Source organism: Oncorhynchus gorbuscha, linkage group LG07 (assembly GCF_021184085.1).
Source record: "Oncorhynchus gorbuscha isolate QuinsamMale2020 ecotype Even-year linkage group LG07, OgorEven_v1.0, whole genome shotgun sequence".
NCBI lineage: Eukaryota > Metazoa > Chordata > Actinopteri > Salmoniformes > Salmonidae > Oncorhynchus > Oncorhynchus gorbuscha.
Window position 1 is genome coordinate 14833981 of NC_060179.1, and position 18648 is coordinate 14852628.

At 43.0% G+C, this 18648-nt stretch overlaps 1 protein-coding gene across 13 annotated transcripts in view; it reads right to left on the minus strand.

Moving 5' to 3' along the window:
- The window catches only part of LOC124039511 (TRAF2 and NCK-interacting protein kinase-like), a 92446-nt gene extending 80203 nt beyond the window's left edge, over positions 1 to 12243 (minus strand). For 9 of the 13 annotated variants that reach the window (XM_046355564.1, XM_046355565.1, XM_046355557.1 and 6 more), the window contains exons 1-2: positions 11848 to 12240; positions 1478 to 1543 (exon numbers count right to left, since the gene is read on the minus strand). In XM_046355564.1, coding sequence (XP_046211520.1) covers positions 1478 to 1543; positions 11848 to 11904 — 123 coding nt within the window. In that variant the 5' untranslated portion in view covers positions 11905 to 12240. Of the gene's footprint in view, positions 1 to 1477; positions 1544 to 11847 lie in introns of all 13 variants that reach the window. The other 4 variants (XM_046355562.1, XM_046355554.1, XM_046355558.1 and 1 more) reach the window with 2 other exon arrangements.
- Positions 12244 to 18648: the final 6405 nt, after the last annotated feature.

Here is an 18648-nt window from a genome sequence, read left to right on the forward strand (position 1 = left end):
CAAGACCCCACACGCCACTCAGAGAGAGAGAGAGAGATAGAAAGGGCTATGAGGCCTACAAAACAGCACTCTTCTAGTGAAAAGCTAGAAAACATGGAAACAAACAAGCCAACATCTTCACACTAACCACCTATCGCTGTCTGACTCCCTGTACAGTCCCCTGTCAAGTCACTGGCAGAGAGAGTTCACTGCAACCACATGAACCTGAGCCTTATCCAAAAACAACCCCTAACTCCAACCCCTGGTGTTTTCAATAGGCTTGTTAGTTGGTTAGCCTAACTTACATACCTAGCTACACTATATATACAAAAGTATGTGGACACGCCTTCAAATGAGGGGATATGGCTATTTCAGTCACACTGGTTGCTGACAATCGAGCACACAGCCATGCAATTTCCATAGACAAACATTGGCAGTAGAATGGGCTTACTGAAGAGCTCAGTGACTTTCAACGTGGCACAAGTTTGGAAAGCACACTCCCCAGTACAGAAGAGTACAGTAGATTTACAGTACAGAAAGTTGGAGAACCGTATAGGTCAGTAGAGTATAGTTCAGTACACTATAGTACAATGTAATGTATTATAATGAACTCTACTGTACTTTACTAAATTATACTGTGATGCCCACACTTGTGAAACATAGAAGTAAGTCTATGTTTTGCAGTGAAGCTCATTAGAACAATTCCTTGTGTGTGAATAATACCCAAACATGCAAAAAGGGATATTACATTTGTCTACCTTTGCTAGTCAGGATACATAATGATGCATTTCTGTACAGTTCAGGGACCCGTGATGTTATTCGCTGCGTTATTATTTTACAGAGTGTTAATCCACTTCCCTTACTGATGTTCTGTAACCAAAATATATGTTTTTCTAACTCAAGGTGTCATGTCGTAGCCAACACCCCATTCTTTCTGCGAAAATCTTGTGATCTTAATTCTGAGTAGATATTTAACCGTTTTTGGAAAACTTGGTCACATTAAAAGCTCAGGGTGATTTTACAATCGTTCTGTTACCAAACTTTACATCTGCACTGTTCTTCGAGTACATTTGTTTTTTTTTTGTAAAACTTTGTGGAAATCGTTCAAAGTAGTCTTTCTGCATATGGCTTGTTTAACTGTGCAATCAATGTGTTTGGTTTGGCATACATTTTAAAGTGAGGAATAGAAGTCTCAGCGTCATTCTGTTACTGTGGAATTGGCTTACCCTTAATGTATATTGAATAGGTATGAAATACTAGCTGACAAGTGCCTGGTTTAGGGGCAAGGGGTTGTTTCTGGACTGTGCCCTAAAGTTGAAAAAATACATGTCAAAATAAAAGTCATCAACTCTCTCCTCTCATTGGCAACTTGTTACAGTTCAAGGGAAGGTGACAGAGCTGACTTGCCTGTTTTTGGTTGATCAGAGCTCATGTGGGAGGAGTCATCAGGCACACTCCTGTCTGATAGGTTGAGTGTGTGGTGAGGGGTGTGTCTTACCTTGTAGACCTGACCATAGGTTCCATTTCCCACCAACTCCACTAGTTCAAATATACCAGCTGGGTCCTGGAGAGAGAAATAGAAATAGAGAGAGAGAAATAGAAATAGAGAGAGAGAAATAGAAATAGAGAGAGAGAGAAATAGAAATAGAGAGAGAGAGAGAGAGAGAAATAGAAATAGAGAGAGATAGAAATAGAGAGAGAGAAATAGAAATAGAGAAATAGAAATAGAAATAGAGAAATAGAAATAGAGAGAGAGAGATAGAGAGAAGGAGAGAGAGAGAAGGAGAGAGAGAGAAGGAGAGAGAGAGAAGGAGAGAGAGAGAAGGAGAGAGAGAGAGAAATAAATGGAGAGAGGGAGAGAAATAGAGAGAGGGGAGAAAGAGAGAGCAGTTAGTCAAGCATTGAAAGTATTTTCTCAAGAATTCAGACCCTCTGGAATCTGATCCCCCTCTACACACACAAGTGTATACAAGCAAACACACAGTAGGACAGAGATCTATAGCGGTACACTGTGACTCCATAGAACGTGTGAGTGTGTGAGTGAGTGAGTGAGTGAGTGAGTGAGTGAGTGAGTGAGTGAGTGAGTGAGTGAGTGAGTGAGTAGGGAATACTGGAGTTGAAATAAGCCACATGCTTCCATAGGGTAATTGCAAAAAAATCAAAGTTATTTTTTATTCAAGGTCGACCAGAAGCACTTTTAAACCTAGAACACTGCTCTAGAGACAGGCGGAGACCAGAAGCACTTTTAAACCTAGAACACTGCTCTAGAGACAGGCGGAGACCAGAAGCACTTTTAAACCTAGAACACTGCTCTAGAGACAGGCGGAGACCCACCACACACTCTCCCCTTCAACTAGCACCACCACGCACATCCATATCTTTTAACGTGTGTGTGTGTGTGTGTGTGTGTGTGTGTGTGTGTGTGTGTGTGTGTGTGTGTGTGTGTGTGTGTGTGTGTGTGTGTGTGTGTGTGTGTGTGTGTGTGTGTGTGAGAGAGAGAGAGAGAGGGAAGCATTGGGTCATGGGTGTGTGTGCGTATGTCTGTGTAAATATCAATATGAATATTGTGCTAATTTTCTTGTCCTATACCACTCAAGTTATGGTGTCTCGAAGTTGATGAATGTATTGACCCCCTCAGCGCTCTCTCTGTGTGTGTGTGTGTGTGTGTGTGTGTGTGTGTGTGTGTGTGTGTGTGTGTGTGTGTGTGTGTGTGTGTGTGTGTGTGTGTGTGTGTGTGTGTGTGTGTGTGTGTGTGTGTGGTGCAGGGCGATATGGCCAAAATATCATATCAGGTTGTTTTTAATTTTTATTGGACAGTATGATGTTATTTGACTGTATTTAATGTATTTGAATAATAAAAGTTCTACATTTGCTTTATGGGTAGTGAGTGATCCTAAGGTACTTTATGGGTAGTGAGTGATCCTAAGGTACTTTATGGGTCGTGAGTGATCTTAAGGTACTTTATGGGTAGTGAGTGATCCTAAGGTACTTTATGGGTAGTGAGTGATCCTAAGGTACTTTATGGGTAGTGAGTGATCTTAAGGTACTTTATGGGTAGTGAGTGATCCTAAGGTACTTTATGGGTAGTGAGTGATCCTAAGGTACTTTATGGGTAGTGAGTGATCCTAAGGTACTTTATGAGTAGCGAGTGATCCTAAGGTACTTTATGAGTAGCGAGTGATCCTAAGGTACTTTATGAGTAGCGAGTGATGCTAAGGTACTTTATGAGTAGCGAGTGATCCTAAGGTACTTTATGAGTAGCGAGTGATCCTAAGGTACTTTGTGAGTCGTGAGTGATCCTAAGGTACTTTGTGAGTCGTGAGTGATCCTAAGGTACTTTGTGAGTCGTGAGTGATCCTAAGGTACTTTATGAGTCGTGAGTGATCCTAAGGTACTTTATGAGTAGTGAGTGATCCTAAGGTACTTTATGAGTAGTGAGTGATCCTAAGGTACTTTGTGAGTCGTGAGTGATCCTAAGGTACTTTATGAGTAGTGAGTGATCCTAAGGTACTTTGTGAGTCGTGAGTGATCCCAGGGTGGCAACACAACCATTCTATGTGATTTCAATGAGTCTTTCTCCATTCTGATTGTTTCATGCTGTTCAATTAGACTTCAACCAAAACCATTTTTAGCATTTTCATCTATTTCTGCATTTCCTGCACTCATTGAGATGATTTCCACCCTGCCACCTAGGGCTGCACCATATGGATAAACAATCTAGGCCTTATTTTTAACCAAATGTTGCAATTCCGATTTTGACAGCAAAACTGTTGGAATCATGGAAATAGAATGATTATTCAAGTTCTATAGTTAGGGGCAGCAGGTAGCCTAGTGGCTAGTGTTGGGCCAGTAACCGAAAGGTTGCTAGTTCGAATCCCGAAGCTGACAAGGTAAAAACCTGTTGTTCTGCCCCTGAACAAGGCAGTTAACCCACTGCTCCTAGGCCGTCATTGTAAATAAGAATTTGTTCTTAACTGACTTGCCTATTTAAATATAGGTTAAAAATGTATATAAGTGGGCACTTTGAATACAGTGTTGCATTAATTAAAATGCCAGAGAGAAGTTATTGTGACAGGGTAGGAACCAAAGTGTTGATAAATGTTTCCTAGGGGATCCTATAAACTTTACCTACATTGAATGTTTTCTCTTAGCTACACTCCATGACCAAACATATGTGGACACCTGCTCATCGAACATGTCATTTAAAAAACATAGGCATTAATATGGAGTTGGTCCCCTTTTTGCTGCTATAAAAGCCTCCACTCTCCTGGGAAGGCTTTCCACTAGATGTTGGAACATTGCTGCTATAACAGCCTCCACTCTTCTGGGAAGGCTTTCCACTAGATGTTGGAACATTGCTTCCATTCAGCCACAAGAGCATTAGTGAGGTCAGGCACTGATGTTGGGCGAAAAGTCCTTTAGGCTAGCAGTCTGCATTCCAATTCATCCCAAAGGTGTTCAATGGGGTTGAGGTCAGGGCTCTGTGTAGGCCAGTTACGTTCTTCCACAACAAATAATTTCTGCATGGACCTGGCTTTGTGCATGGGGGCATTGTCATGCTGAAACAGGAAAGGGCCTTCCCCAAACTGTTGCAACAAATTTGGAAGCACAGAATTGTCTAAAAAGTAATTGGATGCTGTAGTAATTGTAAACCATGAAAAACAGACCCAGACCATTTCATGAAGCTCCAGACGAACAGTTCTTGTGTTGACGTTGCTTCCAGGGGCAGTTTGGTACTCAGTAGTGAGGTATGCGCTTCAGCACTCGGTGGTTCTGTTCTGTGAGCTTGTGTGGACTACCACTTCGCGGCTGAGCCGTTGTTGCTGCTAGAGGTTTCCACTTCACAATTACAGCACTTACAGTAGACCAGGCAGCTCCAGCAGAGAAGAAATTTGACGAACTGAACTTGTCTTTGGAGATTGCATGGCTGTGTGCTCAATTGTATACACCTGTCAGCAACGTTTGTGGCCGAAATAGCAGAATCCACTAATTTGAAGGGTCCTCATACTTTTTAGTGTACTTCATGTAGGTAACATATTCATGCTTTACATAATCCTCTTTGATTTAGAAGGTACTGTTGCACAAACAACATGCTGATTTAGTTCTACACCATCACTGATATGATCAGGCTGTATAGCGAATTACATTTCATCTGACTCATACCGCTGCTGCCCAACTTGCTTAGAAAAGACAACCTAGCTGTTTGCAGATGTAAGAAACAAACTAATTGTGTAACTATAGAACACTAAATGGATTTATATTAAGAAGCAAAGTGAAAACAGCATCGTTGTCATTAGGGATGCACAATATCTCGGTAAGCCGTATTGCATGCTCAAGAATGACGTGATACCCTCTGTCATGGCATTGAAACTCCTGCTCAACAAAACTGATGATAGGTACAAGGACCGCTACTTCTTTAACAGGCATTCTCTCTGAGCCTCTTTACTGTGTCGCCACCATGCTCTATGCTAGGTACAAGGACCTCTACTTCTTTAACAGGCATTCTCTGAGCCTCTTTACTGTGTCGCCACCATGCTCGATGCTAGGTACAAGGACCGCTACTTCTTTAACAGGCATTCTCTCTGAGCCTCTTTACTGTGTCACCACCATACTCGATGCTAGGTACAAGGACCTCTACTTCTTTAACAGGCATTCTCGCTGAGCCTCTTTACTGTGTCGTCACCATGCTCGATGCTAGGTACAAGGACCGCTACTTCTTTAACAGGCATTCTCTCTGAGCCTCTTTACTGTGTGGCCAACATGCTCGATGCTAGGTACAAGGACCGCTACTTCTTTAACAGGCATTCTCTCTGAGCCTCTTTACTGTGTGGCCAACATGCTCGATGCTAGGTACAAGGACCGCTACTTCTTTAACAGGCATTTTCTCTGAGCCTCTTTACTATGTGGCCAACATGCTCGATGCTAGGTACAAGGACCACTACTTCTTTAACAGGCATTTTCTCTGAGCCTCTTTACTATGTGGCCAACATGCTCGATGCTAGGTACAAGGACCGCTACTTCTTTAACAGGCATTTTCTCTGAGCCTCTTTACTATGTGGCCAACATGCTCGATGCTAGGTACAAGGACCACTACTTCTTTAACAGGCATTCTCTGAGCCTCTTTACTGTGTCGCCACCATGCTCGATGCTAGGTACAAGGACCGCTACTTCTTTAACAGGCATTCTCTCTGAGCCTCTTTACTGTGTCGCCACCATGCTCGATGCTAGGTACAAGGACCGCTACTTCTTTAACAGGCATTCTCTCTGAGCCCCTTTACTGTGTCGCCACCATGCTCTATGCTAGGTACAAGGACCTCTACTTCTTTAACAGGCATTCTCTGAGCCTCTTTACTGTGTCGCCACCATGCTCGATGCTAGGTACAAGGACCGCTACTTCTTTAACAGGCATTCTCTCTGAGCCTCTTTACTGTGTCACCACCATACTCGATGCTAGGTACAAGGACCTCTACTTCTTTAACAGGCATTCTCGCTGAGCCTCTTTACTGTGTCGTCACCATGCTCGATGCTAGGTACAAGGACCGCTACTTCTTTAACAGGCATTCTCTCTGAGCCTCTTTACTGTGTGGCCAACATGCTCGATGCTAGGTACAAGGACCGCTACTTCTTTAACAGGCATTCTCTCTGAGCCTCTTTACTGTGTGGCCAACATGCTCGATGCTAGGTACAAGGACCGCTACTTCTTTAACAGGCATTTTCTCTGAGCCTCTTTACTATGTGGCCAACATGCTCGATGCTAGGTACAAGGACCACTACTTCTTTAACAGGCATTTTCTCTGAGCCTCTTTACTATGTGGCCAACATGCTCGATGCTAGGTACAAGGACCGCTACTTCTTTAACAGGCATTTTCTCTGAGCCTCTTTACTATGTGGCCAACATGCTCGATGCTAGGTACAAGGACCACTACTTCGATGCAGACAAGAAACAGAGTTTACGTGAAATGTTAGTGTAACAGTATAGCTTCCGTCCCTCTCCATGCTCGAACCAGGGACCCTCTGCACACATCAACGACTGCCTCCCACGAAGCATTGTTACTAGAGGTCGACCGAGTAATCGGAATGGCCGATTAACTAGGGCCGATTTCAAGTTTTCATAACAAATCGGAAATCGGTATTTTTGGGCGCCGATTTCCGATTCTTTTTAAAAATAATAATAATGTATACCTTTTATTTAACTAGGCAAGTCAGTTAAGAACACATTCTTATTTTCAATGACTGCCTAGGAACGGTGGGTTAACTGCCTTGTTCAGGGGCAGAACAACAGATTTTCACCTTGTCAGCTCAGGGGTTCCAATCTTGCAACAACACAGTTAACTAGTCCAACGCTCTAACCATTGCACTCCACGAGGAGACTGCCTGTTACGCGAATGTAGTAGAAGCCAAGGTAAGTTGCTAGCTAGCATTAAACTTATCTTATAAAAAAACAATCAATCATAATCACTAGTTATAACTACTAATCCAGTTTAGCAGGCAATATTAACCAGGTGAAATTGTGTCATTTCTCTTGCGTTCATTGCACGCAGAGTCAGGGTATATGCAAGTTTGGGTTGCCTGGCTCATTGTGAACTAATTTGCCAGAACTTTACGTAATTATGACATACATTATAGGTTGTGCAATGTAACAAGAATATTTAGACTTAGGGATGCCACCCGTTAGATAAAATACTGAACAGTTCCGTATTTCACTGAAGAAATAAACGTTTTGTTTTCGAAATGAGTTTCCGGATTCGATCATATTAATGACCAAAGGCTCGTATTTCTGTGTGTTATGTTAAAATTAAGTCTGATTTCATAGAGCAGTCTGACTGAGCAATGGTTGGCAGCAGCAGGCCCGTAATCATTCATCCAAACAGCACTTTCGTGCATTTTGCCAGCAGCTCTTCGCAAGCACAGCGCTGTTTATGGCTTCAAGCCTATCAGCCTAATGGCTGGTGTAACCAACGTGAAATGGCTAGCTAGTTAGCTGGGTGTGCGCTAATACTGTTTCAAACGTCACTCGCTTTTAGATTTGGAGTAGTTATTCCCCTTGCGCTGCAAGGGCGTGGCTTTTGTGGAGCGATGGGTAACGATGCTTCGAGTGTGGCTGTTGTCGATGTGTTCCTGGTTCGAGCCCAGGTATGGGCGAGGAGAGGGACGGAAGCTATACTGTTACACTGGCAATACTACAGTGCCTATAAGAACATCCAATAGTCAAAGGTATATGAAATACAAATGGTATAGAGAAAAATAGTCCTATAATTCCTATAATAACTACAACCTAAAACCTCTTGCCTTGGAATATTGAAGACTCATGTTAAAAGGAACCACCAACTTTCATATGTTCTCATGTTCTGAGCAAGGAACTTAAACGTTAGCTTTTTACATGGCACATATTACTTTCTACTCCAACACTTTGTTTTTGCATTATTTAAACCAAATTGAACATGTTTCATTATTTATTTGAGGCTAAATTGATTTTATTGATGTTTTATATTAAGTTAAAATAAGTGTTAATTCAGTATTGTTGTAATTGTCATTATTACAAATAAAAAAGTAAGGGATGTAAGTGGAAGAAATAGGATTTGATTATGTTTTACTCATAATGGGACATATGTAAATGCCAACAAAATAACTTTTTGGTCAGTGTGTGTTTCAACTACTTAACTGTACAAGAATGGTTAAAAGGGCACTACCTTTTTAAATATTGGTTATCTGTATCTGTTTTTTTGGCAAGTAAAATATCGGAAATCGGCCAGAAATGTCATATCAGTGCATCCCGCAAGTGTCTCTTGGTCGAGGAAAAACAAATGAGCTCCTTGAGCGACAGCGGCGGGGCTAGTTATGTGTGGAAAGCAGCATGGAGTGACAGCGGCGGGGCTAGTTATGTGTGGAAAGCAGCATGGAGTGACAGCGGCGGGGCTAGTTATGTGTGGAAAGCAGCATGGAGCGATAGCGGCGGGGCTAGTTATGTGTGGAAAGCAGCATGGAGCGATAGCGGCGGGGCTAGTTATGTGTGGAAAGCAGCATGGAGCGATAGCGGCGGGGCTAGTTATGTGTGGAAAGCAGCATGGAGCGACAGCGGCGGGGCTAGTTATGTGTGGAAAGCAGCATGGAGCTAGTTATGTGTGGAAAGCAGCATGGAGCGGGGCTAGTTATGTGTGGAAAGCAGCATGGAGTGACAGCGGCGGGGCTAGTTATGTGTGGAAAGCAGCATGGAGTGACAGCGGCGGGGCTAGTTATGTGTGGAAAGCAGCATGGAGTGACAGCGGCGGGGCTAGTTATGTGTGGAAAGCAGCATGGAGCGACAGCGGCGGGGCTAGTTATGTGTGGAAAGCAGCATGGAGCGAGAGATGACTCAAGTAGCGAAAGTAAACTCTAAAAATGGACATTATACACAACTTATCACATTTATTAACAAACCAAACATTCAAATAACTTTATAGAAGGTAAAGTAAAACTCAAACTGGTCCGTGCATTAATACCGGTATAGCCCTAGCTGGGTTCCAGACCTGGTGGCCCACGGGGTGAATTTGGGCCCTGGGTGGTTATGTTTTTATTTGGCCACCAAGTTTTTGTTGACATTCAATGTTTGGACATAAAAAAACAGGAAATCAACTCCAAGTGATTTTTATTTGTCATATTTTCACAAGTATTCCCACGCATAATAGAGAGACCTAATCGTATACAAATGTAAGTAAAGTTTGAAATTATGTTTTAGTCAAATATCTGTTTGGGCTTCTTGCGGCCAATTTATAGTCTACAAAATTGTTTGTAATTATGTCCCGCCAGCCCGAACATCCGCTCAAGAAAAATGTTTTTTTTTTTTTAAATGGTCCCGCAGCTGGATCTAGTTGAGGATCCCTGGTCACAACCGCAAGGCTCTCCAGAGGGTAGTGAGGTCTGCACAACGCATCACTGGGGGCAAACTACCTGCCCTCCAGGACACCTACACCACCCGATGTCACAGGAAGGCCAAAAAGATCATCAAGGACAACAACCACCTGAACCACTGCCTGTTCACCCTGCTATCATCCAGAAGGCGAGGTCAGTACAGGTACATCAAAGCCGGGACCGAGAGACTGAAAAACAGCTTCTATCTCAAGGCCATCAGACTGTTAAACAGCCACCACTAACATTGAGTGGCTGCTGCCAACATACTGACTCAACTCCAGCCACTTTAATAATGAAAAAATTGATGTTATAAATGTATCACTAGCCACTTTAAACAATGCCACTTTATATAATGTTTACATACCCTGCATTACTCATCTCATACGTATATACTGTACTCTATACCATCTACTGCATCTTGCCTATGCCGTTCGGCCATTGCTCATTCATATATTTCTATGTACATATTCTTATTCATTCCTTTACACTTGTGTGTATAAGGTAGTTATTGTGAAATTGTTAGGTTAGATTACTTGTTAGATATTACCGCATGGTCGGAACTAGAAGCACAAGCATTTCGATACACTCGCATTAACATCTGCTAACCATGTGTATGTGACCAATAACATGTGATTTGATTAGGGGAAGTGAGGGAAACAGGAAAAGGAAATCCTCTCCCATGAGCAGTGTGCTGCTCCCCAGCTCTCTGCATCTAGGTGACCTCATTTCCAGTCGCACCGCAGATCTGGACGAAAGCTCAAGAGGCCAGCAGTGGAGGTAATAACTGTCATACATCTATTAGAGAGAGAAGAGCTGAGAAGCTGCAAATTGTTTAACTCCATTTCGAGAGAGAGAGAGAGAGGATGAATGAGTCAACGTGATGTTGGACGTGCCAGATTTCTACAATCCAGATACCGCAAATGTGTATGTATGTGTGTTTGCAAAGCATGTGCATCATTCACAGCCATGTGACAAGAATGTAATCTAACACACACATACATACATACATACATACATACATACATACATACATACATACATACATACATACATACATACATACATACATACATACATACATACATACATACATACATACACACAGCCGCTCCTGCCTGTCATGTTGGGGCTTGAGCCTGCTGCTGCTGCTGCTGGTAAGATCCTGTTGCATAACGACCTGCCTGTAATGACTATGTAAGACTACAGAGGCTGTCAAAACACACAGCACAAAGAACTGTGGTCTTACATTTCCTTTGCTTGTGGGGGGGTGACTGTCTTAGAGCCCTCAAACTGAACTTGATCTCGAAGCCAATCCCACTGCTTTTCGTTGCTCCCGTCTAAACAGGGACCGATTTAGACCTGGGACACCAGATGGGTGCAATTAATGATCAGGTGGAACAGAAAAGCACCAGGCTCCGGACCTCGTTGGGTATTCCTGTCCTAGAGGACGCACACACATCAGAGTGCTGTGAGGTCACTGACCTCACAAAAATCACACAACCAGTTTCTGCTGTTCTCTAATATAATTCAACTGTGTGTGATGCCGCGCTACAGACAGCTTAACATCTGCCACAAACACAGACAGAGGGGCCTATTAGATACAAACACAGACAGAGGGGCCTATTAGACACAAACACAGACAGAGGGGCCTATTAGACAAACACAGACAGAGAGGGGCCTATTAGACACAAACACAGACCCAGGGTTCCATTACATCACGTTCCAATTGTTGCGAGAAAAAGGCTTTCTGAGGTTGTAACGCGCGTGGGAGGGAGCTGAAACCCCAGCATACATCGGTTGGTCTAAATCAATGATCTGATCAGCGGATGCATGGCAGGTAACGACGGATCGAAGACGCCAACCACAACCACAGAGTGGGTGCAAAGAGGCAAGTCGTTAACGGGGGATGGGGCAAGTGCTCGAGAAAACGTCTCATTCATACAATGCCCATTTTATCACACACACACACGCGCGCTTTACCCGTAGTGCTGACAGGTCTATCTCATCCAGACTCCGGGCCGGGGAGTCGCTCGCCATGATTCTCTCAAAATGGAAGCTTCCTCTCCGCTCATTTACCGAGGACAAACCCCCTCTCCCCTCCCTTATCCAGCTGTTAAAATCCCACGTTATATCCCTGTTGGCGTCCGTTAATAACAGTCCATATACAATTGGTAATATAATCCGTTTTTCCGTTTGATCCCGGCGGAACGCGTCTCGAGACACCGAGGTGATCCAGGTCCTACATGCTGTATTCGGTTGCACGGACCCCCTCCACCGGAGGATGGTGAAAAAAACACACTCCCCAAGAGAGCACAGCTGCGTACACACTGTATACCCACACACAGCGAGAGAATGCAAAGCGCCCCGGAAAAGGGTTAGTCTCGCGCTCACGGGAGTGGCCTGGCTGCACGAGCAGAGGGCGGGTCTCCTGAAAACAGGGACGCCCACAATGTCACATGCACGCGCGTGTGGGACAGTTATGAAAAAGCACCCTCCTCCACATGAAAGGTTCATTTTATCTTCAGTCTAAAGTTCCATAAAACGGATCATTTCCTTAGTCTTCTTATCTCTTTGTGTCTCCTGCTGCATCTCCACACATGTAGCTTATATATTTCATCATCAAGATCCTCCTCATCATCATTAATATCATCCTCAGCAGTAACAACAACATCACCACCAAGATCCTCCTCATCATCATTAATATCATCCTCAGCAATAACAAGAACATCACCACCAAGATCCTCCTCGTCATCATTAATATCATCCTCAGCAGTAACAACAACATCACCACCAAGATCCTCCTCGTCATCATTAATATCATCCTCAGCAATAACAAGAACATCACCACCAAGATCCTCCTCGTCATCATTAATATCATCCTCAGCAATAACAAGAACATCACCACCAAGATCCTCCTCATCATCATTAATATCATCCTCAGCAGTAACAGGAATCAGGGCAGGAAACTGCCCCCCTCCTCCCCAACGGATAACAAGATCCTCCTCCTCCTCATCATCATTAATATCATCCTCAGCAATAACAAGAACATCACCACCAAGATCCTCCTCATCATCATTAATATCATCCTCAGCAATAACAAGAACATCACCACCAAGATCCTCCTCGTCATCATTAATATCATCCTCAGCAATAACAAGAACATCACCACCAAGATCCTCCTCGTCATCATTAATATCATCCTCAGCAATAACAAGAACATCACCACCAAGATCCTCCTCGTCATCATTAATATCATCCTCAGCAATAACAAGAACATCACCACCAAGATCCTCCTCGTCATCATTAATATCATCCTCAGCAATAACAAGAACATCACCACCAAGATCCTCGTCATCATTAATATCATCCTCAGCAATAACAAGAACATCACCACCAAGATCCTCCTCGTCATCATTAATATCATCCTCAGCAATAACAAGAACATCACCACCAAGATCCTCCTCGTCATCATTAATATCATCCTCAGCAGTAACATCATCATCGCTCAACTTTTTAAAACTGTGTGTCTTACTAATTCTAGTGAAGATTTGAGTGTGTGATATGCACATGACAAACTGGTGTTCACTGTTGTGCATCATTGAAGCAGCATTTACCTGCTGACATATAGAATTGTTTTAAAAAGGTCATACCAAGGATCATTTACCTATTTTATTTAGATCTTTTTTTTTATAAGATAACAAATATTATTTGATGAAACAATGAATCTGGCCTGACAGCTAATAGCACAGACAAACTCACTAACAAATAAACACCATGGAACAACAAATAGTCCCCCCCCCACACAATTTAATAAATAAATAAATAAAAATAATGTTTGTTCTGAAGTGTCAGCCCTATATTTGAGAGACACAGGAAAGATCAGGAAACTGCCCCCCTCCTCCCCAACGGCTTAGAATGTTATGGGTTAAAGAGGGAGGAACACTTAAAGTCTGTTTTTAGTCATACACACACGAGGAGAGGGACATTTCCAGCATTCTAGAAGAGTGACTGTAACAGGAGTGTGTGTGTGAATAAGTCAACTACTACATTTTTACATTTGACATTTTAGTCATAACCCCATATCACAGTAAGTAAATTTTTCTTCAGTAAAGTAGCTATCAGCAAAGTCAGAGCTAGTAGGGGGGAGAGAGTCTAGTACGCTGCTAGGTCACCTGTGGTACAAGTCAGTATTCCACATCCATCCATGTCAGCTAGGTCACCTATGATACAAGTCAGTATCACAGGTGATATGTACATGTTGCCAGGGATACTGGAGTATAGAGGTAGATATGTACATGTTGCCAGGGATACTGGAGTATAGAGGTCGATATGTACATGTAGCCAGGGATACTGGAGTATAGAGGTAGATATGTACATGTAGCCAGGGATACTGGAGTATAGAGGTAGATATGTACATGTAGTCAGGGATACTGGAGTATAGAGGTAGATATGTACATGTAGCCAGGGATACTGGAGTATGTCGATATGTACATGTAGGTAGATGTACATGTAGCCAGGGATACTGGAGTATAGAGTAGATATGTACATGTACATGTGTAGGTAGCCAGGGATACAGAGGTGATATGTACATGTAGCCAGGGATACTGGAGTATAGAGGTAGATATGTACATGTAGTCAGGGATACTGGAGTATAGAGGTAGATATGTACATGTAGCCAGGGATACTGGAGTATAGAGGTAGATATGTACATGTAGCCAGGGATACTGGAGTATAGAGGTAGATATGTACATGTAGCCAGGGATACTGGAGTATAGAGGTAGATATGTACATGTAGCCAGGGATACTGGAGTATAGAGGTAGATATGTACATGTAGCCAGGGATACTGGAGTATAGAGGTAGATATGTACATGTAGTCAGGGATTAGGAGAAAGTGACTGGTAGCAAGAATAATAACAATAATAATAAACAGTATGTCAGCAGCATAAGTGGTGGGTGGATGTGTGTGTGTTAGTGAGTGTGTGTGTGTGTTAATGAGTGTGTGTGTGTGTGTTAGTGAGTGTGTGTGTTAGTGAGTGTGTGTGTGTGTGTTAGTTAGTGTGTGTGTGTTAGTGTGAGTGTGTGTGTGTGTTAGTGAGTGTGTGTGTGTGTGTGTGTTAGTGAGTGTGTGTGTGTGTGTGTGTGTGTGTTAGTGAGTGTGTGTGTGTTAGTTAGTGTGAGAGTGTGTTAGTTAGTGTGTGTGTGTGTGTGTGTTAGTGAGTGTGTGTGTTAGTTAGTGTGTGTGTTAATGTGAGTGTGTATGTGTGTGTTAGTTAGTGTGTGTGTTAGTGTGAGTGTGTATGTGTGTGCAGGAGTGTCACTGTATGTGTCATAGGTGAATATAGGCCTACATATAAACAGGGCTAAAAACAAGTGACTGGTAGCAAGAACGTGTAAATACACATGGTAATATACTAATGGTAATATATACCTTGCCTTCAGAAAGTGTTACAGACTGAATTTAAAATGGATTAAATACATACTTTTTGTCACTGGCCTACACACAATACCCAATAATGTCAAAGTGGAATTATGTTCTTCAAAATTATTACACATTTATTAAAAATGAAAAGCTGAAATGTATTGAGTCAATAAGTATTCAACTCTTTTGTTATGGCCTAAATGAGTTCAGTTGTACACATGTGCTTAACAAGTCACATAATAAGTTGCAAGGACTCACTCTGTGTGCAATAATAGTGTTTAACATGAGTTTTGAATGACTACCCCATCTCTGTACCCCACACATACAATTATCTGTCATGTCCCTCAGTTAAGCAGTGAATTTCAAACACAGATTCAACCACAAAGACCAGGGAGGTTTTCCAACGCCTCGTAAAGAAGGGCCCCTATTGGTAGATGGGTAAACATATGATTATCCCCTTGAACAGGGTGAAGTTATTCTGAAAATAATAATGGACAAATGCTGTACAATCCAGTTGTGTAAAGCTCTTAGAGACTTACCCAGAAAGACGCACAGCTGTAGTCGCTACCAGTGGTGTAAAGCTCTTAGAGACTTACCCAGAAAGACTTACAGCTGTAATTGCTACCAGTGGTGTAAAGCTCTTAGAGACTTACCCAGAAAGACTTACAGCTGTAATTGCTACCAGTGGTGTAAAGTACCTAAGTATAAATACTTTGAAGTACTACTTAAGTAGTTTTTTGGGGTATCTGTACTTTACTATTTATATTTTTGGCAACTTTTACTCCACTACATTCTTAAAGAAAATAATGTACTTTTTTACCCCATACATTTTCCCTGACACCCAAAAGTACTCGTTACATTTAGACAGGAAAATGGTCAAATTCACACCCTTATCAAGAGAACATCCATAGTCATCTCTACTGCCTCTGATCTGGTAGACCCACTAAACAGTGAATATCCCTGGTCATCTCTACTGCCTCTGATCTGGTAGACCCACTAAACAGAGAACATCCCTAGTCATCTCTACTGCCTCTGATCTGGTAGACCCACTAAACAGAGAACATCCATAGTCATCTCTACTGCCTCTGATCTGGTAGACCCACTAAACAGAGAACATCCATAGTCATCTCTACTGCCTCTGATCTGGTAGACCCACTAAACAGAGAACATCCCTAGTCATCTCTACTGCCTCTGATCTGGTAGACCCACTAAACAGTGAATATCCCTGGTCATCTCTACTGCCTCTGATCTGGTAGACCCACTAAACAGAGAACATCCCTAGTCATCTCTACTGCCTCTGATCTGGTAGACCCATTAAACAGAGAACATTCCTGGTCATCTCTACTGCCTCTGATCTGGTAGACCCATTAAACAGAGAACATCCCTAGTCATCTCTACTGCCTCTGATCTGGTAGACCCACTAAACAGAGAACATCCATAGTCATCTCTACTGCCTCTGATCTGGTAGACCCACTAAGCCTAGAACATCCATAGCCATCTCTACTGCCTCTGATCTGGTAGACCCACTAAACAGAGAACATCCATAGTCATCTCTACTGCCTCTGATCTGGTAGACCCACTAAACAGAGAACATTCCTGGTCATCTCTACTGCCTCTGATCTGGTAGACCCATTAAACAGAGAACATTCCTAGTCATCTCTACTGCCTCTGATCTGGTAGACCCACTAAACAGAGTAGTCATCTCTACTGCCTCTGATCTGGTAGACCCATTAAACAGAGAACATCCCTAGTCATCTCTACTGCCTCTGATCTGGTAGACCCACTAAACAGAGAGTCATCTCTACTGCCTCTGATCTGGTAGACCCACTAAGCAGAGAACATCCATATCTACTCTCTACTGCCTCTGATCTGAGTAGACCCATCTGGTAGACCCATGCTCCTACCAACTAAACAGAGAACATCCCTAGTCATCTCTACTGCCTCTGATCTGGTAGACCCAGAGAACATAATATAATAATAATAATAATGCCATTTAGAACATCCAGTCAGCCATCTCTACTGCCTCTGATCTGAGCTAGACCCACTAAACAGAGAACATCCCTAGTCATCTCTACTGCCTCTGATCTGGTAGACCCACTAAACAGAGAACATCCCTAGTCATCTCTACTGCCTCTGATCTGGTAGACCCACTAAACAGAGAACATCCCTAGTCATCTCTACTGCCTCTGATCTGGTAGACCAACTAAACAGAGAACATCCCTAGTCATCTCTACTGCCTCTGATCTGGTAGACCCACTTAACGCAAGTGCTTGGCTATCCGTATATAAAATAAACACATTGTGCCGTCTGGTTTGCTTAATATAAGACATTTTAAATGATTTGTACTTTTACTTTTGATACTTAAGTATATTTAAATCCAAATAATTTAAGACTTTTACTCAAGTAATATTTTACTGGGTGACTTTCACCTCAACTTGAGTCATTTTCTGTCACGATCGTGTGGAGAGATGGACCAAGGCGCAGCGTGATTGGAGTTCCACATCTTTATTTTAGTGAAACTTAAAACAAACCAAGACACAAAGAACGACTGTCATGTTTTGTCTTATATTGTCTTGTCATTTTGCTTTTCCCTCTGTTCGTTTTCCCCCTGCTGGTCTTTTTAGGTTCGTTCCCCTTTTTCTCTCTCCCTTCCTCTCTCTCTTCTCTCTATCGTTCCGTTCCTGCTCCCAGCTGTTCCTATTCCCCTAATCAATCATTTAGTCTTCCCACACCTGTTCCCTATCTTTTTCCCTGATTAGAGTCCCTATTTCTCCCCTTGTTTTCCGTTTCTGCCCTGTCGGATCCTTGTCTATTGTTCACCGTGCTGTGTCTGTGTATCGCCCTGTCGTGTTGTGTTTCCCTCAGATGCTGCGTGGTGAGCAGGTGTCTGAGTCTGCTACGTTCAAGTGCCTTCCCGAGGCAACCTGCAGTTCATGATCGAGTCTCCAGTCTGTTCTCGTCATTACGAGTGGAATTGTGCTTTATGATTGTATATTTACTTTACTGGATTAAAGACTCTGTTTTCGCCAAGTCGCTTTTGGGTCCTCATTCACCTGCATAACAGAAGGATCCGACCAAAGAATGGACCCAGCGACTACAGACGCTCGTAACACTGCCGTCGAGATCCAAGGAGCCATGCTCGGCAGACACGAGCAGGAATTGTCTGCTGCTCGCCATGCCGTGGAGAACCTGGCCGCTCAGGTTTCCGACCTCTCTGGACAGTTCCAGAGTCTTCGTCTCGTGCCACCTGTTACTTCCTGGCCTGCCGAGCCTCCGGAACCTAGGGTTAATAACCCACCTTGCTACTCCGGGCAGCCCACGGAGTGCCGCTCCTTTCTCACCCAGTGTGATATTGTGTTCT